General features: G+C 33.1%; 2 protein-coding genes across 6 annotated transcripts in view; one reads left to right on the forward strand and one right to left on the reverse strand.

Moving 5' to 3' along the window:
• Window positions 1-11,369, reverse strand: part of LOC114335422 (ubiquitin carboxyl-terminal hydrolase MINDY-3 homolog) — a 70,240-nt gene extending 58,871 nt beyond the window's left edge. Inside the window, exons 1-3 of the mRNA XM_028285662.2 lie at window positions 11,097-11,369; window positions 10,875-11,011; window positions 9,404-9,724 (exon numbers count right to left, since the gene is read on the reverse strand). Of these exons, the coding sequence (XP_028141463.1) occupies window positions 9,404-9,724; window positions 10,875-11,011; window positions 11,097-11,202 (564 nt within the window). The 5' untranslated portion in view covers window positions 11,203-11,369. The remainder of the gene's footprint in view (window positions 1-9,403; window positions 9,725-10,874; window positions 11,012-11,096) is intronic.
• A 192-nt stretch (window positions 11,370-11,561) lies between these two features.
• Window positions 11,562-26,591, forward strand: part of LOC114335421 (microtubule-associated protein 1B) — a 90,003-nt gene continuing 74,973 nt past the window's right edge. Inside the window, exons 1-2 of one of the 5 annotated variants that reach the window (XM_028285657.2) lie at window positions 11,562-11,885; window positions 12,735-12,924. In XM_028285657.2, the coding sequence (XP_028141458.2) occupies window positions 11,748-11,885; window positions 12,735-12,924 (328 nt within the window). In that variant the 5' untranslated portion in view covers window positions 11,562-11,747. Of the gene's footprint in view, window positions 11,886-12,734; window positions 12,925-14,780; window positions 15,119-15,328; window positions 15,806-15,861; window positions 15,913-26,591 lie in introns of those variants that run through there. The other 4 variants (XM_028285656.2, XM_050657253.1, XM_028285658.2 and 1 more) reach the window with 4 other exon arrangements.

The raw sequence follows: 26,591 nt of genomic DNA on the forward strand, positions 1-26,591 counted from the left end.
GCCATTTTAACTTACAGATCATATAAATAATACATAAGTAAAGTAACTTGTGAAGTGGTAATGATAAAATTTATTTGTGATGCTAATTAGGAAGTGATTTTCGCGATTTTTTTACCAAAAAATAAAAGGGACCAACAATATTTTGAGCGCAACTCACTTACTTTTAATGTTACAAGTTTTTTTAAAAAACAAAAATAAACCTTTTTTAAACACTTTAAAAAAGTTAATATGAATTTTCCCCGAAAAGTGCTTCGTTTTTGGGTTATTTCACAGTGAAATATTCGATTTGGAATTTGATGAAGAAAAACCTACTTTTCATTAGCTATAAGTCTGCTTCTACTGGGTCTACATACCTCAGGCATACACCATTTTTTTCAGTTTTTTATGAGCTATATTTTTGCTAAGAATATTTTTTTCGCTGAAATACTTACTTTTTGAGTTATCTCCGAAAAACCGTCCAAAAACATGTTTTTTTTTCTGTTAAAAATGAACATAGTCACTTGCAAATAACTCGAAAAGTATTGACTTAAGGAAAAAACTCTATAGAACAAAAGTTGCTTAGAATTAGGCATTTTATCCAACTCCGGACTTATTTTGAATGTATATTTTTCACTTTCGAGGGGGGTTTTCCCCTCCATTTTTGTAAAATGGAGGGGATGTAGAATTGTAAACTTTTTATTATATAATAATAGACAATTTCAACTACCTATTCCCAAATTTTCATCCTTCCTTTATTTTTTTTTGGGTCAGATTGTTCTTTGATCGGGCTATTCGTTAGTGCCATAACCCCGAAATCGCAAATTTTCAGGAGAGTAAAAACAAGGTTTTATGTGAACTTTTCATTTTTTTTCTCTGGAACTACAGTATCTAAGTTAACCATATTCTGCCCTATAACAAAATTCTAGTAAAACCTGTATTAAGGTGATACAGTAGCGATCAACAGGTAGCAAAAACGCGTTCCAAGATTGCGGCTGTAATTTTGAATATTTTTTCGAGATATTTGGCACACGTATTCGTAATATAATAAAGAATGGCGGTACAGAGCCCAATTTGAAAAATATATTAATACGTGGAAATTACTCTGTAATTAAATACAATATTAAAAAAACGAGCCTGTACCGCCATTAAGAAGAACAAAAAAATATACTTTCTTCAAATACACTTTTTTATCCGATGCCTAGATTTTGTATCATTTTGGAACTACTAATTTTTTTTATTTCATTAGTAGTTCCAAAATGACACAAAATCTAGGCATCGGATAAAAAAGTTTATTTGAAGAAAGTGTATTTTTTTGTTCTTCTTAATGGCGGTACAGGCTCGTTTTTTTAATATTGTTTTTAATTACAGAGTAATTTCCACATATTAACATATTTTTCAAATAGGGCTCTGTACCGCCATTCTTTATTATATTACGAATACGTGTGCCAAATATCTCGAAAAAATATTCAAAATTACAGCCGCAATCTTAGAACGCGTTTTCGCTACCTGTTGATCGCTACTGTTTCCTCTTAATTCATTGAGATAGACATCGTTTTTTTTAACTATAAACGAAATAAAACTGCAAAATTGTAAAATATTGGTCAATATATTGTACTGTATTTAATAAACTAAATTTGTCATTTTATAAATATTCAAATGAGGATATTATTCTAAAAAAACTAAACACTGTAATTGTTTAAAATGATAAGATCATTCATGACTTTAAAATGGTTCTTAACATGGAACCATAAGCTTCGGAAATGACTCGCTGACTAAGCAAGTCTTCAATATCACGCTTTTTCGTTTCGTCAATATCATTTTTTTTTTCTTGTAGGCATGCATCAGTAATAATTTGACAGGTTTTTTGTTGCTTTGTCGCTGTTTGAAGAAAACTTTTTTCATTTCATCTATGTCTTCGTACGAAGTAGCTATTAAGTAGTAGTCCGGCCTTTCGTACCTTGCAATCTTGATTTCAGTAAGCTTATGCTTCTGGCCAGCTTCATCAACATCAAAGTTGGCACCCATTTGTTTTTGGAGTGCCTTGAAATCGTAAAAATCTGAATGAGATATTTCTTTCACTTCAAATGATTTTCCGGTCTTCTTTCCTTCTCTAATTAGAGTCACATATTGGTGAGGTATTCTATTCGGCGCAGCCGGCGCAGAACTAGGCGCAGCATCAAGGCGGCTCTTGAATTGGTATTCATTGTGCTAAAGGAATAGCAATGTGTCAAAATGAAATTCTGACTCCGAACAATGAAGGGCCAACTCCATATTATAGTCCAGAAAGCCACTGCGCATCCGCTAGGAAAAATATTCCGATTCGGATTTTTTGCACAATCTTACTCAAAATGGACCCCTTTTAACAAATTTGCATGTTGCCAGGACCAAAAGTGGGTAAAAAATTTTTTAACGTTTTTTTTTTGTTTTTTCCTAAAATTATTTTTTTGCAAGGAACAAAGTTTTTTTAGGTTTTTTGGATCAATCCAAACAGAAAAGGTCTTTAGTGACTTTTCTCTAAAGTTGATAGTTTTTGACATATAAGCGATTAAAAATTGAAAAATTGCGAAATCGGCCATTTTTAACCCTCAAAAACTATGTGAAAAACTAAAAATTTGAATGTTTCCAAGGTAGGTAGATATTCTTTAAACATCGATTGATGAAATCCCGAAGAGTTTTTCGCAATACAAGATTCAAAACTCCTTTGTTTTTAATTGCTAATCAAGCTTGCGCGACACTATTTTCCACCGTTGCATGTGTATATGTACAGTATAGTGCAAATGAAAGGAATAGATTCGTTATTTCGTAAACCGGCGACTTAAGGAAAAATCCCGAAACAGGTCGATTTTTATTTTTATGTTATGATATTGTGGCATATATGGTATACTAGTGACGTCATCCATCTGGGCGTGATGATGTAATCGATGATTTTTTTAAATGAGAATAGGGGTCGGGTCGTGTGCTAGCTCATTTGAAAGGTTCTTCAATTCTCTATTCAGTAATATAAACATTTAGATAATTATTTATACAGGGTATACAAAAAAGGTTTTTAATTAAATTATTTAAAAAAGAAGAAGAATGTATGTAATTTATGTAATTCAAAATACATTTTACTGTTACCCCAAAACTAAAAAATGTTTATTTCACAAATTCAATGTTCAACCCAGCTCCCGCCAGCCACCTGCCTCTTGGAAGTTTGAATATTTAATTTAAGCGAAAAGCAATGTTTATTTGTGAAATAAACTTTGTTTTCTGATTTGTGAAAGCAGTAAAATGTATTTTGAATTAAATAAATTACATACATTCTTCTTTTTTTGTCAAATAATTTAATTTAATAAAAATTTTTTGGACACCCTGTATAAATAATTATGTAAATGTTTATATTACTGAATAGAGAATTGAAGAACCTTTGAAATGAGCTAACACACGACCCCTATTCTCATTAAAAAAAATCATCGATTACGTCATGACGCCCAGATGGATGACGTCACTAGTATACCATATATGCCACAATATCATAACTTACAAATAAAAATCTACCTGTTTCGGGATTTTTTCTTAAAGTCGCCGGTTTACGAAATAACGAATTTATTCATTTCGTTTGCACCGTACTGCAATTAAAAAACAAAGGAGTTTTGAATATTGTATTGCAAAAAACTCTTCGGGATTTCATCAATCGATGTTTAAAGAATATCTACCTACCTTGGCAACATTGAAATTTTCAGTTTTTCACATAGTTTTTGAGGGTTAAAAATGGCCGATTTCGCAATTTTTAATCGCTTATATGTCAAAAACTATCAACTTTACAGAAAAGTCACTAAAGACCTTTTCTGTTTGGAATGATCCAAAAAAACCCAAAAAACTTTGTTCCATGCAAAAAAAAATAATTTTAGAAAAAAAACAAAAAAAAAACGTTTAAAAATTTTTTGACCCACTTTTGGTCTTGGCAACATGCAAATTTGTTAAAAGGGGTCCTTTTTGAGTAAGACTGTGCAAAAAACGCGAATCGGAATATTTTTCCTAGCGGGTGCGCAGTGGCTTTCTGGACTATTAAGCTATATACAGCTATTAAAAACTCAGTTTCAAGATTTAAAAAAAGATGCTACAAATTCGCTTTAAATCTCTTAAATACTACTTTTAAACGACTAATAATAATAAGTAATAGCGTCTTATGCCAGCATAGATCAATTAGGGTTATTCTTCAATAACGCTCTAGCACATAATGGAACAGTATTGCAAATGATCTACCATCGGAAATCTATTTCTAATCAAGTTCGCATTACAGCCATAACACAGATTAGGGCAGTCAGCAACGTTGTGTGTATCACACAAACCCACAATTCCAATTTGAATTACTGCCATATCACAGGTTAGGGCACTAGAGAAGTTTTACTTGAGTAATTTTTCTTGGTTATAATGTTAGGGCAATATTGAAAAATGAAATCTACTTACCACACATCTACTCTCGACCACAGCGTGACCCAAACTGTCTTGTGGCGGTATTGCTGTCGCTGGGAGCGCCAAAACCGGAAAACGTCATAACGATACATGCGCAATATCTTGATTTTAAGATAACTAAATTATATGAAATTATTGCACAATGAAGATAACACCTAAATCAGCATATTAGGCCAAAAAACAATTTTCCATTTTTTTAGGGTTATGGCACTAACGAAGTCGGGGAGCGATATTAACCTATGATTTTATTGAACATTGTGATTACCTGTGACAAATAACTTTTTATGTATACGCTCTGAGCTTCGCTGGTGTCGCTCCTGGCGGATTACTAATTCAACTTTCACCGATAATTTTTAAATTTATTATTTAATTGTTATCGCTTAATATTTACAACGCTAAAAAGTAATTAAATTGTAATAGATTTTTTAAGATTTTGCTAATCATTTTGACGTTCTATTGATGAAATATTAATTTCTTACTTCTGATACTTTCACAATTATCGTGTAGATGGCGCTAAGATTATTAGATTAATTTATAATTACTTATCACGGAACATTAACAAAACCTTAAATTCAGTATTTAAAACGTAAGTATATTTAAGGTAAAAATATATACCACAGCTTTGACCAACTAATATTTTTTATAATTAATGTTTTTAATTTTAATTTTAAATTAATCACTTTGACATTTATGTCAAATTTCCGGTAAACGTTTACAGACTTGCCACTACTGGCGCTCGCGAATTTATAAATATCCCCTCTACGTACGAGCTCACAGCGTATAGCATAAGTTCATATTGTAATACATATTTGTTTTAATTTATGTATATTAGGTTTTGCCTATTTCAAATAAAGATCTATCTTTATCTAATCTTTGACATACAATTAAGAATTTTATATTCACCATTGGCGTGCATAAGGGTCATATTACTCATTACTTAATATTACTTTTTAATATGCATCGATGGATGTAACAAAAATGTACTATTTCTGTGACTATAATGTGCACCTCCAGTTACAACTTTTTAACTAGAGGTGATATAAAAACACGAAGTATATATTTGTTCTCCTCTTGCTAAGGTGTGTCAAATAATATATTGCTTGAGCTATTTCAGCCACTGTAAACAATATCTCTGGTTGCAACTCTGGAACTGGAAGTCTGAAGTCAATTTTCTCACCCTTAATACCATCTTTGGGTCATAAGCTCCCATTCGACACCATATTTGTCATTCGATCTGATATAATAACGGAGGAGTTTGCAGACTGACAGACAGATGGACAGACAGACATGGAAAATTCAAGGTTTTCACATTTTAATATTGTAAAATGGGTGAAAACAATAATAACCACAAGATAAAGAAAGAGAAAATGAAATTGATTTGATCATGCATATAGATAGGAAATGGCATTCATAATGTCAAAATCTAAAGAGCATAACAAGAATATGGTTCATTACTTTGGAAATTCTAAGACCTTAGAAGAATAAAAAGTAGCACAGGAAAAACATTAATAAAATTGCATTGTAATGAGTGAGTATGTGATTAAAATTAGTGATATCTAGTTATCGTTGTTAAGCTGGCTACAGACTATGCATATCTTCCCAATTTGTGATGTGCGATGTGATTCATCCAGTTCATTGTAGTTCATAGTAATTCGCCAATATAGCATACAGACTGTGGATTTGTTTACGATTCGTATGCGCGATGCCTAATTTATCCATGTTCATAGCAATTTCAAATTAGTTCACAGAAATTTATTAGAATTATTTATTAGAAAGATTATTATTTTTAAATTGTATATACATATTTCTGCTCTGAAAAGAGCAGAAATATGTACATAAAATCTATAAAGAGTGAGTGATGTGGCAATAGCTAATGCTATTTTTGTAATCATAGCTCAAAAGAGGAAGATTGTAAACAAATGGAAAATACGGATAAAACAAACTAGTGAACACAGCCTGAACTTCAGCAAATCTGTGGTTCGTGTTGATACACAATCTTTGATGTTTGTTAATTTACCGCTCACAAGAGCGAATTACTATGCACATATGAATCATGTTACTCTCAACTCCCGATTAACCGTAATCGGAATAACCGTGATGCGGCTTAACCGGGACGCGTTTCAGAAAAAATACGTAAAATTAAATGCAGTTGGAGACGGTCCTGTGAAGCTCAGGAGGCGAGTCACTCATCTCCAGCCGGCAGCCGGGCCCTCTCAAGGTCATAGACCCCTCCCCTCATATCCCTCCCGATACGTCGACACACTCTCACCCGCGCGCCCTGCCCACCCCACAATCAGTACAGCAGTGGAGTGTGACACAAAGTGTGCGTACGATGGCTACCGCTACTAAGCGTAAACGTGTTGTTTTGACGATCCAACAAAAGTTGGACATTGTTCAAAATATTGAACGTGGATCCACGGTTAAACAGATGTGTAACCAGTACAATGTTGGCGATAGCACAGTGCGTGATATTTTAAAAAATAAAGATAAACTCGTAACTTTTGCATGTTCCTCGGACACGAATTTTGGAATGGCCAATCGGAAAACCATGAAAAAATCAAAGTTTGACGAACTTGATCAGTGCATGTTGGAGTGGTTTTCGCAGCAACGCGCACAGGGAACTCCGGTGTCAGGACCGATTTGCATGACGAAAGCAAAGTTTTTTTTGAAGCTGTAGGCATGGAAGGGGACTTCGACGCATCATCTGGTTGGTTCACGCGATTCAAACAGAGACACGGAAGCCAGGATGTTTCTACAAAAGGAGAAATTTTAAGTGGTGACATTGACGCTGCTAATCAGTTTAAAGCGGAATTTCAAAAATTTGTGGAGGACGAGGGACTATTGCATGAACAAATTTACAACGCAGATGAATCGGGTTTGTACTGGAAATGTCTACCCACCAGGACTCTAGCATTTAAAAAGGAGCGTAATACACCGGGATACAAAGCTTCGAAAGAGCGCATAACAATTATGACCTGCGCTAACGCAACTGGGAAACATAAATTGCCCTTACTTGTGATCGTAAAAGCAAAGAAACCTAGATCTTTTAAGGGCACTGAGGCCAAAAATTTACCGGTAGACTATTTTCATTAAAAGGCTGCTTGGATGAATTGCGAAATATTTAAATCTTGGTTTGACTCCAAATTTGTACCGGAGGTAAAAAAACACTTAAAAGCTAATGGTATTCCTCAGAAAGCTGCACTTCTCTTGGACAACACACCTTCCCATCCTAGTGCAACAACTTTAACCCTTAAACGCCTTTTTTAGGTTCCATATACGCCCAAGGGTGGGTAAAAAATGTCCACCTCGAAAATAGCTAATATATTTATTGAGAGTTTTTGGAAATCGATTAAACTTAAGAATCTTATGCTCAATAAACACAACATCTTCTAAAATATTAATATAAACAATTTAGAAACCTAACAACAAAATTACAATGTACATCAAAATTAACATACCAGTAAAAGCCAATAATTCAGATTTGTCGATTTTCTCCACATTCCTTTCAGCCTCCTCATTGGCGGATAGTTATGTCGATTATGTAATTATACGTCGATAATTATATGGATTATGTTCCTACCAACGAGAAATTATATAGAAACCTTTAGTAACAAGTTTTACCAAGGGTGTACTTTTTATGCCCACCCATATTTAACTCAAGAGAATATTTCTATTTTCAAAAATATCGGTAGAACCACTTTAACATTCGATAAAAGGCTGTCTTTTTAACAATAAATCATTTTTGGAAAATTTTTAAACATATAATAAATATGTTACAAGGGCATACGCATTAGGTGGACATTTTTTACCCACCCTTGGGCGTTTAAGGGTTAAGATCACCTGATGGAAAAATCTTCATGAAATATATGCCTCCCAATGTTACGGCAATGATACAACCAATGGACCAAGGCGTTATTTCTTCTCTGAAACGTAACTATCGCTCAGCTATCCTTCAGAAAAGAATAGAAGAAGGGAACGACCTCAAGAGCTTTTGGAAGGACTTCACAATCTTAGATGCCAACTACGAAGTACGATCTGTTTGGGAAAAAACCAAACCGCTTACTATCATACGATCTTAGAAAAAAATCATGCCCGACATTTGTGAAGACGATGACTTTCTAGGATTTGATATGAGACTGATTTTGTTGTTAAAAATATCACTGAAGCTATAAAAGATGTGCCAGGAGGAGAGGAAGTGGACGGAGAAAATATACTGCAGTGGTTGGATTGTGATGCGGAAGATCAAGGGTATGAGCGACTGACAGATGAGCAGATTGTAAACAAGATAACAGGTGGAGTTGGGGAGGACGAGAGTGAAAGTGATGAGGAGGGGGAGTCACGCAATCAACAACAAACAACTGTGTCACGCAGTGCTGCATTTGCGAGTGTGGAACAGCTGCTTGAGTATGTTGAGAGTCAAGAAGATGCTCCAATCGCAAACAAAATTGTGTTATGAAACATGAGAAGTAGAATCAAAAAGAGATGTTTCTCTATTCAAAAACAGAAAACTGTTACGGATTATTTTCAAACAAAGTAATTCACGCTAGTTTGTACCTTGTAAATATTTTTTTTACATATTTGAAAGTATGTACTGTTATTGTTCATATTCTTGGTATTTACAGTAATGTATTTTATTGTGTTACAATATGTATGTGTGTTATTCATGTGATTCTTGTCAAATACAACATTCAGGTATGTTTTAATGCAATATAAATAAGTTAATTACACCATTTAATAGTGTTTTGCATTTTAATACCCTTTCCTGTTAAATTTATAGTATTTTGTGGATTAACCGCGATTTTACATATCCGGGAAGCCTTAACCCTACTTTATCTCGGTTAATCGGGAGTTGAGCGTATTTACAAATTGATTTTTAACAAACAAGTACCTAAACACTATTCATCAACTGTCCGCAAATCATGCATTGCAAATACATCCATAGTCTGTAATCAGCTTTATACATACTTACCTTTGAAGCTATTACAGAATATAAAAACAATAAAATGCCATACTGTGCTCTTAATTTTGTGATGTTCTCACAATAATAGTTTTTAACTTCATCTAGGCACTGATAACTATGTACTTTGAGGCCATCATGAAACCTAGCAGGATCTATTTCTAAATTTTCTACAGCTTTACTTGACTCTGCTTCACATTTTAGTTCTGCTTGGTTGACTGCTGCACTAAATTCACTGTTTAAATATACTACATAATACTTCCGGATATTACATTGTCTCAATATTTCACAGAGAGCTGATACCAAACTGTGATTTTGGAGCTCTAAATTAACCTAAAAAAAATATATAAATAACTATGTACTAGATCGAAGGTTGAAAGATAAAAGGTTGTAACCCTCAAAATCCCTACACAGGGTTTCGGTTTCAGCACCAGATAAACTTTTTGTTCATTTTTATTTTAACTGGAACAATATTGTAACCCAGATATGGCTGCAATTATTGTTAATTTAATGTTTTTATTTGATGTACTCCACATGACTTGTAGATTATGACAAGTAAAAGGTTGTAAGTGTGATACAACATTTTATCAGTTGAGTCTGTAGTATGTCCCATGCAGGTTACAACAATTTCAGTTGTTTACAATTTACAACAATTTTAAGGTTATTTTTTTATTAAGCAATTCAACATCTCAGGGATTTTATAGTCAGATAACCTTTTGTATTGTAACCATAGATATATAGATACTGTTATGAATTTATAGTTTAACATTAATTGAATCGTTTATTGTTGAAAGGGGGTAAGCACCATTTTTAACTTTTCGAATTATAGCATAAAAACCTTCTCTCTTTCTATAAGCATGTCATTTGGTGTTAAATGCAGTTTCGCAGTATAAACTATATCCACGCAGTGCATCAGTGTTTGCTTCCTTTCAACACCAAATGACGCGGATAACGAAAGAGAGGATTTTTAACAGTAACTTGAAAAGTATAAAATGGCACTTACTCCCTTTCAACAATAATCGATTCAATTGTAACTGGGCTTGCCCATTGATAAAAAAATAAAATACTGGTCTCCTAGTAATGAAGGTAGAAGACATTTTAAACTATCTTCTTTGATTGAATCGCAGAAACCCAGAACTTATGTTAGCCTTTCTGCATGAATGACTCAAAAGACATCGTTTGCTTGAGGCTGACAAAATACTAAAGTAATTTATGTTCCTGTGCCGATGGCGTTGAAAGACATCATACCCCTTTGACTTAAGAAGCAAACGACATCGGCTCACAGGTGAGACACTGTTCTATGGGAAAGATCAATGTGACTCATATATGAGTCACTTGGTAGCGAATATGTTAATAAAAATATCTTGTGGGTTACAACATTATCTTTCAACCCTTGAAATAAATAACTATGTACTATATCTACCTTAACTACACTACAATATTGTATATGTACATAACTTTATTTCCAATATAAAGATAATACCTTTTCTCGAAATGAAAGATCTTTGTAGTCTAATAAAAGGTTTTTGAGTATAAATGCCTGAACAGGAGCTATTATTGCACAAGGCCCTCCCTCTGTTTGTTCTAAAGCACTTTGTTCATTCTTGCTAAAGTAAAAGCCTACAAATATATTAAACGTTATGATATATAACAAAAAGAAATAAACTTGACTAAAGCATCAAATAAAAATATTTCTATCAATTACCTTGTGACCATCTTTTAAAAATGTCTAGTTTAATTTCGTTGCCCCAGAGAAGATTTTTAATACCTAACAATTCCTGTTCAATGGCAGAGGGTAGAGTATCTGCCATTGTTAAATTAAATATTTAAATATACAATTTTTACAATAAATATTTAGTTTACATTTAAGGTTATAACAAAATTGACATTTCGTAATTTGCGCAGTAGTGCCAATTTCGAACTGAAAAACTATAGCCAACATTAGAACACAAAAATAGGCTGTGGGAGTGGGAAATATAAAAGAAATATTCCTCTGAGGCATAAAGCCCTTTTTGGTAAAATTGTAATATTCATAGGAGATATATATTATTATTTATCCTATAAATAGGAGAAATATTTTTTAAAGCTTAGATTGCGCTCAAGTATTTTTAGCATTGGTACCCAAGTGGTCCAAAAATAAATTGAGTGTTACCTAAATTCCGTTTATAAAAAGATTGTTTCAGTATTAACCGGTTGAAAATATTCTTATGAATATTCGGATAGTTTACAATTAAACAATTTATATATTTCTGATTTAAAGTTAAATGTCACAATTTTTACATCTTTTATCTATAATTCCTGTGGTTCACAAAAGTTTGTTAAAATTTTTTATAATAATCACCTAATACCCGAGAATATGGAAGAAATAGAATATATACGCTCAAATAAAGGTGGTCAAAAGATTATACATAGGGGTTATATGTATACTGTACACAAAAATAAAAAGTGTGGTGGTATTAGATGGAGATGTGCACAAAGAAGTCTTAATTGCAAGGTACCTAAATTTAACATAAACTGCTTGATAAAAAGTTTGTTACCCTTAACCACACTGACATGCGGTATGCCATACCGCGCCGAAAATATATTTTGTTGTAAAACGTGTTTTATAGAACACATAATATGTATACCTTCAAGTGGTGTGTAATGGTAAATGGTTGAGTCTTGGAGCTACGTTGACGTAAAGTATTCTTGCGGTATCACGTACAGCATGTCAATGTTTGCGTTTCTATCATTGAAAGCAGTTCAATGTATCCTTTCGCTGTTAGTATGGCAGCAAGACAATCCTTTACTTTCAACAGCTTTCAACATTATTTTACTATTTTTTAGTTAACAACTCAAGTTTTTTTGTAATTCAGTTTATAAAGGACTTTGTAAGAATTCCACTATTTTTTTAATATTGTGCATGCGTTCATAATTTTCTTGAAAAAAATAAAGTTTATTTTATTTGGTGCAGTATTTTATTCTACAGCAGTGTGAAGAATCATTCCGTAGTTTATGTCAAAAGCAAATAAGTACAGTGATATAAGACAATATCATATTGAAAACAAAGAGGAAAATGGGCAACGGTATGACATACCTCATCTCAGAGTCTACGTCCTAAAACATCCACGTCAGTGGTCAAGGGTCAAGAAACTTCGATAAATAATGAATAATTATTATTATATACTTATATAGCTCTATTATGTATTTTTTCTAAATACCTATAACCATTTTTTAATTTATAAAAATATTTGGAGAAGCTATAAAGTTCAAATTTTAATTTGTTAATAGCCCTTGAAAACTTGAGATTTTAGGAATTTATTAACAGTATTTAAATATCTATGTAGTAACATTTTATTTGCAGGGTAGCATATCAACCACCTCTGCAGGAATACCTTATTTAAATATACCCCATAATCACGTTTCTAATTCACAATCTTTAGCCATAGCAAGAAATAAAATTTTTGATCTCGAACCTGAACCTGTGGATTTTCATAATTTTTTGAACTTAGTTATTGACGAGCAGGAGGAAGAGAGACAAATACACCTGCCAGGTTTGTATTGACTTGTTAAGTCTACGAATATTGATACTAACTATGAATACAATTTTATTATAACACTATAAACAAAAACTACCTACTTATATGTTTCATTGTTGGTATGTATATGTTTCGGACGATTGGGATAATAATTGTTAACTTGTGTTATGTTATAATTGAAATAAATGTAATGTTGTTCTGAAGCTATTTGCTTGTGGCATTTTTATGATTAACTATTTAGATTTGAAATAAGCCACAATTAAATAAAAAAAAATTTATTAACGTTTATTATAATAGGGCTTTTCATCGATTGTCATTAATCTGTGTATAATATTAATATACACGGATTATACGACATTATTGACACAAGTTCGAAACAAATGACTGGGAATGAAAAGCCCTATTAACAAATGTGATGTTTTTTTGGTATTATGATCAGCGGTGTTGGTGTTACCGCCTTTATCAAGTTTTGATCTTCTATACATTTTGCTTCGTCGAGTCTCAAGACCTCGTCGGGTCTCGAGACCGACCTTGAATAAAATTTGTGTGTAAACTAAATACAACTTTTATTCAAGGTCGGTCTCAAGACTCGACGAGCTCTTGAGTTCTTGAGACTCGTCTATAAATACAAGCATAAGTATATATCTATAAACCCTGTGCCCTGTATACCTATTGGTAGGGGAGCCCAAGCGGGGATTTTTGCAGTTACTCGAGCGCGTCAGATTATCATATGGGGAGAAACCTGGTGCCCTGCAGATGTACCTCTACCTTATATTAGCTCTTAACACAGGGGAGTTCGTTAAAGGGGGCCCGAAAAAAAAATCTATTATTAAAAAAACTCGAAATTGTCAGATTAAGATAACGTAAGTTAAGGACATGCAAAACAGTGTATGTATATTTCAAAAATCTGACGATTTGAGTGGGGCGTAAGGAAATGGGCGAGTTAAAAAGTTTCACAAAAAAGTAAAAGCGAATAATTCGCGACCCCCACGGAGGTGGGTTACTTTATTCCAGATTTGCATTCATTATGTAAAAATAAGCAACTTTTATTCGTAACATTTTTTCAAATTATGGATAGATGGCGCTATAACCGGAAAAAATTATTGTTAGAAATGAAAAATTAAATTAAAAATGGAAAGTCCCCACTAAAAACTTTTTTTTGGTTTTAGGACCTAATAATCACAACCCAATAGGTCCCCAAAGCGCTCGAGTGACTGCACATTTAGCATACTTCGCTCCCCTACTATATCTGAATCTGTTTCTGTCTGAATCTAGTCACATATCCTGCTCATCCTAGAGGAGTTTTATGATACATGGAACACAAATAAACAAATTCTTGTATAAAAGAAAATACCATTTGACATTTCAACCTGTTCATAATATTGTACTTACAATAGTACTATTATTACAGGTGATGTTTTGATATGATTTTGATAATCTATCCTACCATGTCCATGTCTTATTAATAGACGTAGACAGCATAAAGAGTTTTATACTCAGTCCATGATAACGTCCTTAGTCGCAACAATTATGATAGTATGACAAATAGACAAAATAATTATTAGGAATTTGATACTTAATTAAAACTGAATTAAGATCATTTCTTTGATTTAAATGTATTTTATGCCATTTTGTTTAACTACATATGTTTTGATATCGTCCCTTGTATCTGTTGTAAATATGAAATCAAATATTTATGTATAATAATTTAAGAAAAACTTCTTTTGTTATTTTTCGATGTGAATACAAAGCCAACTTATCGACTTTCTCTTCCTCCATATTTGGATCCAACATTTTGAGCAGCGCTGATATTATCTGTCAAATTTTCCGTCTCAAATCTACATTAGTCCCAATATGATTCTCACAAGACCAGTCTAGTACAGTCGTCCACTTCATTATTTCATAAATAATGTAAAGACAATATTCACTTCTTTAGGTGATTAACTAGTAGTTATGATTTGAGAACTTGTTTGTTGCAAGCCAAAACAAAAGTGGCCTTCTTTGAACGAGTTCCCCTACTTGCATTTCCGAGGCCGACGGGTAAATCAGTAAACTGTTGTGACAATTGTTTTTAGCTAAAGTTGTAAATAAACTTTTACTGATTATGTAGACATGATCAGCTATAGTATCAGAGGAGATGTATGAATTATAGATTTAATTTAGACACTGATTTAATTTAATACTAAGTGTTGTGCACATTCCAGCTGTGGTAAGGTTATCTCCAATGTCTATGTCTATATTACCCTAAATTCGTGTTTTTTGCCTGTTTATGTTACCGGTTGTATGGGTCAGTAATATTTATTATGCTCTTGCGAAGTTTGCCGGTTAACTAGACCACGTTTTCGTGTGTAGTTATTTTTATTGATTAATAGAAAAATGATTACATCAATTGCTCTTTTACGATTGTTTTAGAACCTCCGTGCTTCATTAACGACTAGACTCGGGGCTAGCCTAGCACGTATAATACATTATTATTCTCTGTTATTTTCCTATAATATGTGATATATTTCTACGTTATACTAATTATCGAGTCTAACAAATGTTATTTTCGTGTTTATCGTTGAGAACTGTCAGTGTTTATGTAGTAGTGCTAAGTCTTGTATCAAAATGGCCGAAAGTGTACTAAGGAAACAGAGAAAAAGTAATTTTTCGCAGGATGAAGTGGAAGTTTTAGTTCAAACAGTGGGCTACTATTATGAAACTTTATATGGAGAATACTCCAAAAAGGCGGCCAACAAAAGTGCACGGCACAAGGCTTGGTTGGAAGTAACAAAAGAGGTCAATTCTGTTAGTCTTGAGAAAAGAACATTGCAAGAAGTTAAAAACAAATGGAAAAAGTGCCAACATTTATATCGGCCAGACGATTTTTTAAGCCTTGATTACTATACAGATGAAGGTATGTCTTGACATAGGCCCTGGTGCTAGGATTAATTCTCCCTTTTTTGTCTGTAGCACTGGACGTCTCGCATGTTTGGGAACCGCTGACTGAACTCGAGGATGAAGGTTTGTGCATTGAAGTATTGCCATTTCTTGAGGCGCTAAATTTAAATCATATTCAGGCAAAAAGCACTATTTTTTAGGTTGATGGTTAAACAATAATTTTTGAATTCTAACTTTTTTTTTTGGAAATGTTTATAACCACAATTCTCTAAAAAATTGGAATATTGAACCTTTCTATAGATATAAGCTTATTTTAATTTTTTTTATACAGGGTTGTATGAGGTTTTCTTATTATTACAGTTGTTGGTACCTCAGTAAACTAAAGGGATGCAAACAACTCCATAAGTAAATTTTACTTTCTAATGTACTTGATCAGGTTAATAATACAGAGTGGGAATACAAGCCCTAACAACTAAATGTTCAGATAAACGAAAATTTCAACAATCACAACCTTGCTTATTGAATTAAAGAACGAGATCAAAAATACATTAAAATGTACCGTTATTAATAAAATATGGAAATGGCTTGGTTTCTATAAACTGAATTGCAGTGTTGGTCAAAAACTAAATGAAAACGTAACATATCGTGGCAACTAAATGTTCGTAGAATTCAAGAAATTACTACTGTGCACCTTTACAGCCACAGCAATTCTGTCTGACATTGTTCTTACTAGGCATTGACACAAGTCAGGGTGTAAACTATCCCATAATTCACCTAATTTTTCTTCAAGTTGGTGAAGGTTCTCTGGGTATCATTATGCAATTCTTTTATTTATTTATTTATTTATTTATTTATTTATTCACGGGCAAGCCCTATTCCGATATAAATTTTTCCACCTACCTCTACCGAAAGTATACTTTTCCGGACCTGATTGTAGGGAGCAAAGTTGTACTTTTCCTCCCTAGGGAGGAAAATATTTTTCCTCCCTAGGGAGGAAAAGTAAAAGTGACGTCATAATATTTCATTCATGAAATATAACTTATTGACGCCCTGTATAATATCTATTTTCTATTACGGAGTATCTATACATTTTAACGTTTATTTATAAAACATCCTGTATTTTGCAGAATGGTAAAAAACAGTAAATTGTTATTTTTATTTAACAATGTTTACATTAATAATTTGACTTATATTTGACAGCTGACAGTTATATTGTACCTACTTGTTGTTTTAGTTCTAATAAATTTTGTTGGTTAGTTACATAAATAAATTAAGTAAAAATGACAAAATGACTTGTTATTTGAGGAAGGTGGAAAAACCATATGTATAACATGGGAGTAAAGTGCCTTTTCCTCCCTTGAATGATTACTGCCCTCCGCTACGCGTCGGGCAGTAAACTTCATTCTCGGGAGGAAAAGTTACACTTTCCTCCCTTGTTATACAAATAGCTATTACAGTGTTCTAAATTATATAACATAATTATACAATTATATAACATTAATGTTAACCAATTATATAACATAAACTATCGTAATATAACATATAACCAAGTGGTTTGAGAAAAAATAACTCGTATGAGTAATACAGTTACAAAAAAGAAAAAAAAAAAGAATAAGATAACATTAGGTCAGTACAATTACAAACAAAAGATATCACCTAAATCAATTCGGAAATGTTGTAAGGTATAACGGTTTTAAGTTATCTAATACATACAGGTCATGTAACACTAATCACAATACAAAAGCTCTGGCCGAAAATATTAAAAAGTTAAAAAGTTAGGGAAGAAATTAGGTTTTTAAAGCGGGAAACTGATATATTAAAAATTTCGAGGTTATTTAATGAGTTAGCTAATCGAAGAGTTCTAGGAATAAATGTGTTGTAAGAATAATTGAATCTATGAAAAGAGACATAAAAGGTTTGCACCTGCCTAGTCGAACGACTGGGGACAAATAGAGATATTTTGGAGAGAAGTTCGGGGCAGTTACACAGCCCGTTGATAATTTTAAATAAAATAATTAAGTCTCTTTGTTTTCTGCATACCTCAAGAGGAGGTAAGTTCAGTATGCGCTCTAATACAGAATAGTCATAGTATACATGCAACTTACTGGCAGTATATCTCAGAAAATTGTGTTGGACAGCCTCAATCTTCAGTTTATGAGTAAAGTAATAGGGGGACCAAATTGTGGAACAGTAATCGAAATGAGATCTAACCAGGGAGAAATAAAGAGATTTAATAGCTGAGATGTTTGTAAAGTCTCTAGTGGTTCTTTTTATAAAGCCAAGCATCTTCATAGACTTCTGTATTGTACTGTAAATGTGTGATTTATAGCTAAGGGCGGAGTCAAGGATCACACCTAGATCCCTAGTTTCAGAGGCAGAATGTAACGTCAGATTATTTATACTATATTCGAAGATGATTGGATGATGAGTTCGGTGGAAACGAAGAATATGGCATTTGGATGCATTCAAACACATACCATTTTGCATACACCAGTTAGATAGGCGATCAATATCACCTTGTAGACTAAGATTCTTCTTCTAATTCTTCTTTCTCTTATTTCACAATGTCTCAATAACATTAAAGTCTAGACTCTAGAACAGCGTTTCCCAAACGGTGGGTCGCGACCCACTAGTGGATCGCGAGCGGATTTCAGGTAGGTCGCGGTGTGGCTCTTACAGTAGCTGAATACCGTAAATATACAAAGTGTCCCAAAAGTAGTCGAATGGGTTGAATATTTCGCGAACTAAACATCGGATCGAAAAACTGAAAAATATGTGTTCAATCATTTTCAAAAATCTATCCAATGACACCAAACACCAACCCCCACTACACCCCCTGGAGGTGGGGTGGGGGTAACTTTAAAATCTCAAATGGAAACCCCCAGTTTTTCTTGCAGATTTTAATTCGTTACGTAAAAGTAAGCAACTTTTACATAATTGGGAAAAACTATTTATCCTGATACCATAGGTAAATTATAGAAACGGTCTAATATCTCACGAAATACACTTCCAAATGAGAAACTAAAAAAACAGATTTTTAATCTTTTTCGTAAACCTTTCGAATGACACCAAACGTGACCCTCCAACCCACCCCCTGGGGTGGGGGATAACTTTAAAATCTTAAATAACAACTCCCACTTTTTATTACAGATTCGGATCTGTCATGAAAAATTAAGCAACATTTATTCGAAACATTTTTTATAATTGTTAATAGATGCCGCTTTAATTGGAAAAATACGATTTATTAGCGCCATCTATCAGAAATTTTAAGAAATGTTTCGAATAAATGTTGCTAAATTTTTTATGACGAATCCGAATCTGCAATAAAAAGTGGGGGTTGCTATTTAAGATTTTAAAGTTACCCCCCACCCCTATCTGTAGGGGATGGGTTGGAGGGTCATGTTTGGTGTTATTCAATTGGTTTTTGAAAAAGATTAAAAATCTGTTTTTTGGTTTCGCATTTGGAAGTGTATTTCGGGAGATATTAGACCGTTTCTATAATTTACCTATGGTATCAGGATAAATCGTTTTTCCCAATTATAGCGCCATCTATCCACAGTTCGAAAAAATGTCTTGAATAAAAGTTTTGCCTACTTTTACGTAACTAATCCAAATTTGCAAGAAAAACTGGGGGTTTCCACTTGAGATTTTAAAGTTACTCTCCTCCCCACCTCCAGGTGGTGTAGTGGGGACGGTGTTTGGTGTCATTGGATAGATTTTTGAAAATGATTGAACACATATTTTTCAGTTTTTCGATCCGATGTTTAGTTCGCGAAATATTCGACCGTTCCGCTACTTTTGGGACACCCTATATATAACATCATGGGTGAGGGATGGGTAGCGAATTTGAAAAACATCAGAAGATGGGTCACCACACATAAAAGGTTGGGAACCACTGCTCTAGAAGACTATTCAAAGGCCATGAGAGGACTTCAACACATTGTATGTGGATGTCTGATCCTAAGACTTATACTATGAATGGACAAAAAAACACATTAAAAATGTGTATAATCAATGGCATACATGCTTACCATCCACAAATTGGTGAAGGTCACATGTATGTGACTCATGTGCCTCACATGTATGCCATCTTACATCAACGGGACATGTTAACACCTTCGCTGCATTACAAGACAAATAGACCTTTATTATACTAATGGTTGGCTGCATCTACTGTGTTGTCAGAGGCGCTTCTGGCCCATGTAGTGCCCATGTGCAGTCGATGCCCTGGTGCCCTTTGGTAGACGAGCAGTCAAAATGGAATAGTGGAATAGGTACCTATCAGGTATTAAATAGTACATAGGGTATTAGTATTATTAGTATTAGTATTATTAGTATTATTAATTCTCGCTTCAGATATTGATACTTTTAGCAGACAAAAACTTAAAAATAATTGGCAATTGCATTACAGAGAATGTAATACTGGCTCAAATTTTGCTCATTGTAACCCTAGGATATTCTCAAAAAGATGGTTTTACACAGAATATAACAGACATTTTATAAAGACCATTAATCAGCTGAGAGCCAATCATGCTCTTACGCCATATTACATGCATAAAATCGGCTTGTCAGATACTCCCAATTGTACTTGTGGCAAAATCGGAGATCTAGCACATGTCATATTAGAATGTCATTTAAACATAAATAACATAAACGACCTTTATAAGAAATTAAAAGATTTAAAATATTTTTTCCCAATAAACCTTAATACTTTAATATTTACAAATGATATGGAAATTCTTCATCTCATTTATAAACATGTTAAATTATGTAAATACAAGTTGTAAACGTAATATAATAGGCATAATTTGTTAATGTGGTTTGAAAAAATTAAACAAAAATAATATATAAAAAAAGCACATAATAAAATAATACCAAAAAAATAATAAATAAATAAAAAAAGAAAAAAAAAATAGAAACATAAATAAAAACATAAAATAAGTAAAAAAAAGTGTTTCGCACAAATTAAAATATATATTAAAAAAAAACACAGTAAAATAAAAAAAAAAAGCTACACAATGTACCAATGTATCTATAAAAATAATATTGTAGAATGTACTTATGTTTATAAGAAATTTATGACTATGAATCTGCAATCAATCACAAACAAGTCTGGTTAATTGGCTCTGCCAAAGCCATTTTTCAAAAAAAAGGGTATTAGAAGTTATTAGGTATGCTTATAATGTAAACAAAAATACAGATGCAAATAGTGCAATATTAAATGATGTCTAGAGCCAATAGGTATTCACGGCGTCGGAACAACTTACCTAAATCTGTTAAAAATATTTAATTAAAAATGAACTTTTTATCTATGAGGTAAGGTTGAAAATTGGTTGAGGAAATTTGACAGATTTGAGTACACGAGTAAACCTACTTTTAGGACTTTTAGGAAGGAATTGGTTAGATGAATAAAAAAGAACAACTTTGTAATCATTTAAAAAAATAATAATTTATTAACGAATTATTACAGGACGCACATAGGCACATAATACAACATTTAATTATAAAAGAGATACCATTCGAGCTTTTGCATTAGTAAAATCTTGAATAATATCACTTACTTTAATTTTTATTTCATGTTCAATACTTACTAGTGATAAATTTGTCAATCTACTTTCGACAATGTTGACCTTAGATAATTTTTAATTATTTTTAATTTAGAATATGATCTTTGACTGTGCGCTACTGTCACTGGCAATGTGAAGTAAATTCTAAGTGCAGTGAAAAGTTTGGGAACACTGAAAGTAATTTATTTGTATACAAGTAATTTAAAATGAATGCCTTGAATACTGCATCAATGAAAAACTAGAATCATTCGAGCTGTGGGTGTACAGAATTCTGAAAATATCGTGAACAGAACACGTCACAAAGAGGTTCTGAGAAAGATGAATAAAAAAATGGAAAGCTTAAATACCATCAAAACAAGAAAATTGGAATACCTCGGACTTATTACACGTGGAGAGAGATACAGCTTGCTCCAATTGATTATGCTGGGAAAGATTCAAGGAAAAATAAGCATAGGGAGATGCAGAATATTGTGGCTGCGCAACCTGAGAGAATGGTAAGGATGTACATCAAATGAACTTTTCATAGCAGCCGTCTCTAAAATCCAAATAGCTATGATGATTGCCAACCTCCGTCGCGGAGATGGCACTTAAAGAAGAAAAATTTAAAATATCCAAAGGTGTAGAAGAATCATCTATAAAGGTTGGTAATAATTCTACTTCATTAAAGAGCTCAAACCTATCTATGTCTGAAGAGCCAACATGACACAATTTATTTTCTAAATTAGAACAATATGCTCTTTTGTATCTAACTCTAAATCCTTCAAGTGTTTTAATTTTTTAAGGAATGAAAAAGTGTCATTATTTTGCTTTAAAAGTTCGAAGCGTTCATCAAACTTAGTAATTGCGGTATCTAATAGGTAATAGTAAAAGTTAAAATGTATTTTCGCGTCAGTTACTGACTCATCTTCCGCCTCATAATTAAAAAATTTTCATATTTTGTGTTGAAACAAAGTAAAGGACCCGCTCTTTGACGCTCAGCACCCCCAACATTCCGGCACCCGTGTGCACCGCACACCCTGCACAATAGGTAAAGCCGCCTCTGTGTGTTGTAACACACTGTGGCAAAGGTTCACTACAGGACATATCTGGACCTCGGAGGTAAGCTACTCTGTCGACATGGTGTTATTTTTAACAAGTTCCTTTATTCCTCTTATTATATTAGTTGGATTATAGTCAATTATGGGATATATTCCTAGTAACACACTCAATGTAAGTTTATAAATATCTCTTAAACGCAGCCAAGGTGTTAATATTTTTATATCCAAACCATTCTGTAGTTGTTTTGCTGTATGTAATGCAGCACCGTCCTGCCAGAATATAAAATTCTAGAGGTACAAGTCGTGAGCTCTTGCTAAAAGATTATTTTTCAAAATTTTTTTTAATAATTTTGCTGCGTAAATTGTGCCTTCCACCACCTTGTATCTTCCTATACTGTGTTTCAAACGTTAGAATCAGTATGGTTGTATATTGCAAGCGGGTTTACCATATTTCGCATATTTGCTGAAATAAAGCCAAATAAATAAAGACTCATTTTGTATTCCACAGCAATTAATAGGGATAATCCTCTACAAGTACTTATCTAATACTACCTTTCATGGTCGCTGCCGTGAAGAGCGGCAACATTGTCAGGAAAATTCTCATTTAGTTTGCATGGCCCTATCCTTCGTACACTGAATCCCATGTCTGAAATATTCTGTACACCCATTGATGACATGCACCCCCAAATCGTAATTCATTTGGAAAACTTCACACAGTTCTTTTTAGGAAATCTTTATGGAATGCTTCATTCTTACTCCTTATAACCTGTTCAAAAGTCCCCATGCAAACATAAAATTTTGATTGATCACTGAATATGACTGCTCCAGTCATCAACAGACCATGAAATCTTTTAGCTTGCTTATATGAAGTGTGCTAACAAAAAATGTATAGATCTAAGTAGTGATAAGATTAGAAATAGGAACATAAATATTAATTATTGTAATAGTCATATGATTGGTGGTGGTAATAATAATGTTAGGAATAGTATTAGAAATCAAAAGAAAAAGAAACAAAAAAGAAAACAAAAAATAATGAAAATATGCACATGGAATATAAGAACAATGTTAACTGCAGGAAAAATGGAAGAGATAGCAGGAGAACTGAAAAGATACGGAATAAACGTAGGTGCCATACAAGAGACCAGATGGAAAGGAAGCGGCAAATTAAAAAACAAAAATGTTAGCCTCAGATATTCAGGGAGCGAAAGACAAGGGCAATATGGAGTAGCATTTATGATACTCGGAGATGTAAGGCAAAAAATACTACAATTTCGACCGATACGTAACAGACTTACATACTTGTGCATAGAAGCAAAACCAAGCAATATGTCACTACTAAACGTATATGCGCCTACAGAAAATGCGAACAGAGAAGAAAAAGAAAAATGGTATGACGATATAGAGGAAGAAATAGAAAAGATACCCAAAGAGGACACAATCATGGTACTGGAAGACTTCAATGCCCAAATAGGGAAAGAACAATACACAGAAATTGTAACGGGAAGATACACAATACATAAAAGGACAAATGACAATGGGCAACGATTATGCAACCTAGCAACAAGAACAGATATGGTCATAAGTACTACAAAGTTCCCACATTCTAACAAACACAAAATAACATGGGTATCACCAGATCAGCAAACTAAATCTCAGATAGACCATATTTTGATAAACACGCGGAGACAGTCATCAATTAAGGACGTAAGATCCTACAGAGGAGCCTGTGCTGACTCAAACCATTTCATGGTAACAGCAAAAATAAAGCAAAAAACATGCAGGAGTAAAAATAAAAGCAAACAAACGAAATGGGACACTAAAGAACTAACAGAAGAGCAAGTAAGAAGGAAATATCAGGAAGAACTGGAAAAATATCTAATAATGGATGACAATCAAGAATATGTTGATGTGAAACGGGAGTGGAACTGCATAAAAGACGCCATACAGGAAGCAGCAGAAAAAACAATTGGCAAAAAGAAGGAGAAGAAAAAAGAATGGAACAATATTGAATGTCAAAAAATTATGGAAAAAAAAGTGGAAGCGAGATTAAAATGGATAAGAACGAACACGGCAGAAGACAGAGAAAACTACGAATTACTGAGAAATGAGGGCAAAAAAATAAACAGAAAACAAAAACGACAATGGATAGATTTAAAGATTCAGGAAATAGAGAACGAAAAATGTAACAGAAATTCAAAAAAATTCTATAATAAAATAAAAGAAGACAATAGAACATTCAAAGGTAAACAAAGGTAAACTAAAAGGAATAAAAAACAAACAAAGTACACTTGTAGAGGAAGAGAAAGAATATAAAGAAATATGGACAAGTCACTTTAAAGAATTACTAATTGAACCAGTTATAAATGATGAAATAGAAGACGAGGCCGAAGAAGAAACGATCACACAGGAACCAACATTAGAAGAAGTAAAAAACATTATAATGAAGGGGAATAATGGAAAGGCACCTGGGAAGGACGGAATAAATCTAGAACTAATAAAATACGGAGGGGACATATTGAATGAAAAAATACATGAATTGATTAAAAAATATGGAAAGAGGAGACAATGCCAAACGAGTGGGAAATTGGACAGATTATAACGAACCATAAAAAAGGCGACCAGCGTGAGTGTATGAACTACAGAGGTATTACACTATTAAACGTTGCCTATAAAATATTATTGTCAATAATACAAAAGAGGTTAACGGATGAAACAAAAAATATTGTAGGACAATACCAATGCGGCTTCGTAAAAGGCAGATCAACAACAGATGCAATACGTACCATTAAACAAATCATGGAAAAAGCACACGAACATCAACATGAAATAGAAATATTATTTATAGACTTTGAACAAGCCTTTGACTCAATAAAGAGAAAGGAAATAATGAAAGCCCTAAAATATCAAGGAGTAAGTAAAAAAATTAAGAAATATAATAAAAATGTCAATGAACAAATCAAAAATCAGTATTCTAACACAAAAAGGGGAAACAGAAGAGTTCGAAATAAATAAAGGAGTGAGACAAGAGGACTCACTGTCAGCAACACTATTTAACCTGACAGTAGATTTTGTGTTAAGAAAGATTCACAAGGGAAACCTAAGAGCATCAGGTTACCAACTAATCGCCTATGCAGATGATATAGCGATAGTAACAAAAACACGAAAACTCATGAAAAAATTATTAATGGAGATTGAAGAAGAGGGAAAGAAGATGGAACTAAGAATTAATGAAAAGAAAACAAAATTAATGAGACTCGGAAAAGCAGAACAAAACGGAGAGATAAGGATAGGAAATAAAAAATTCGAGGAAGTACAGAAATTTAAATACCTGGGCGTTATGATAACCAACAAAGGGGAAAGAAAAACGGAGATCGAAGAAAGAATAACTGCGACAAACCGGGTATACCAAGCAAATAGAAAACTACTAAAGGGTAAAATATTGACCAAACAAACAAAAATGAATATATATAAAACAATAATAAGACCAATAACGATGTATGCAGCAGAAACGATGACTATGACAAAAGAAGAAGACAAATATTAAGGATAAATGAACGGGAGATAATAAGGACAATACTGGGTCCAGTGAGAATCGAAGAACAAGAGTATGGAAGGAGAATGAATAAAAAAATTTTAGAAGAATTAAATGGTGAAGATTTAGTAAAGAAAATAAAAGTACAAAGAACCAAATGGCTGGGTCATATATGGAGACAAGGACCAGAATCAGTATCAAAAGCTATGGTATTGTGGCAACCAGAAGGAAAAAGGAGATGTGGTCGACCCAGATCGAAATGGTTAACTGAAGTAGAGGAGGACCTAAGGGGGGCAGGAATTACTAAATGGAAAGAGAAGGCAATAGTCCGGACGAAATGGAGACATATTAGTGAACAAATACAATGATCATGGGGATTGATCCACCCTGTAAAATGGATCTAGAAAGTGAAAGCGGCGAAACCCCACATGGAGTGTTAGTCATATAGTATACTACAGAGGAGACCAGGGCAGAACGGGATACTTAAGAAAGAAAAAATCATAGGAAGGAAACTAAACTGTGTATTAAAAAATAACAACGTCAGACAGGATCACTTGCTATTAAGCTTCATAGAAATGACTTTATTTATAATCCAAATTGCTTAGTTATTTGGTTATAAAGAACTTAACTTATCAGTGCGAAATTCCCGTTTTGTTCTCAGAGTTG

The sequence above is a fragment of the Diabrotica virgifera genome, chromosome 7, assembly GCF_917563875.1.
Source record: "Diabrotica virgifera virgifera chromosome 7, PGI_DIABVI_V3a".
Classification (NCBI taxonomy): Eukaryota; Metazoa; Arthropoda; class Insecta; order Coleoptera; family Chrysomelidae; genus Diabrotica; species Diabrotica virgifera.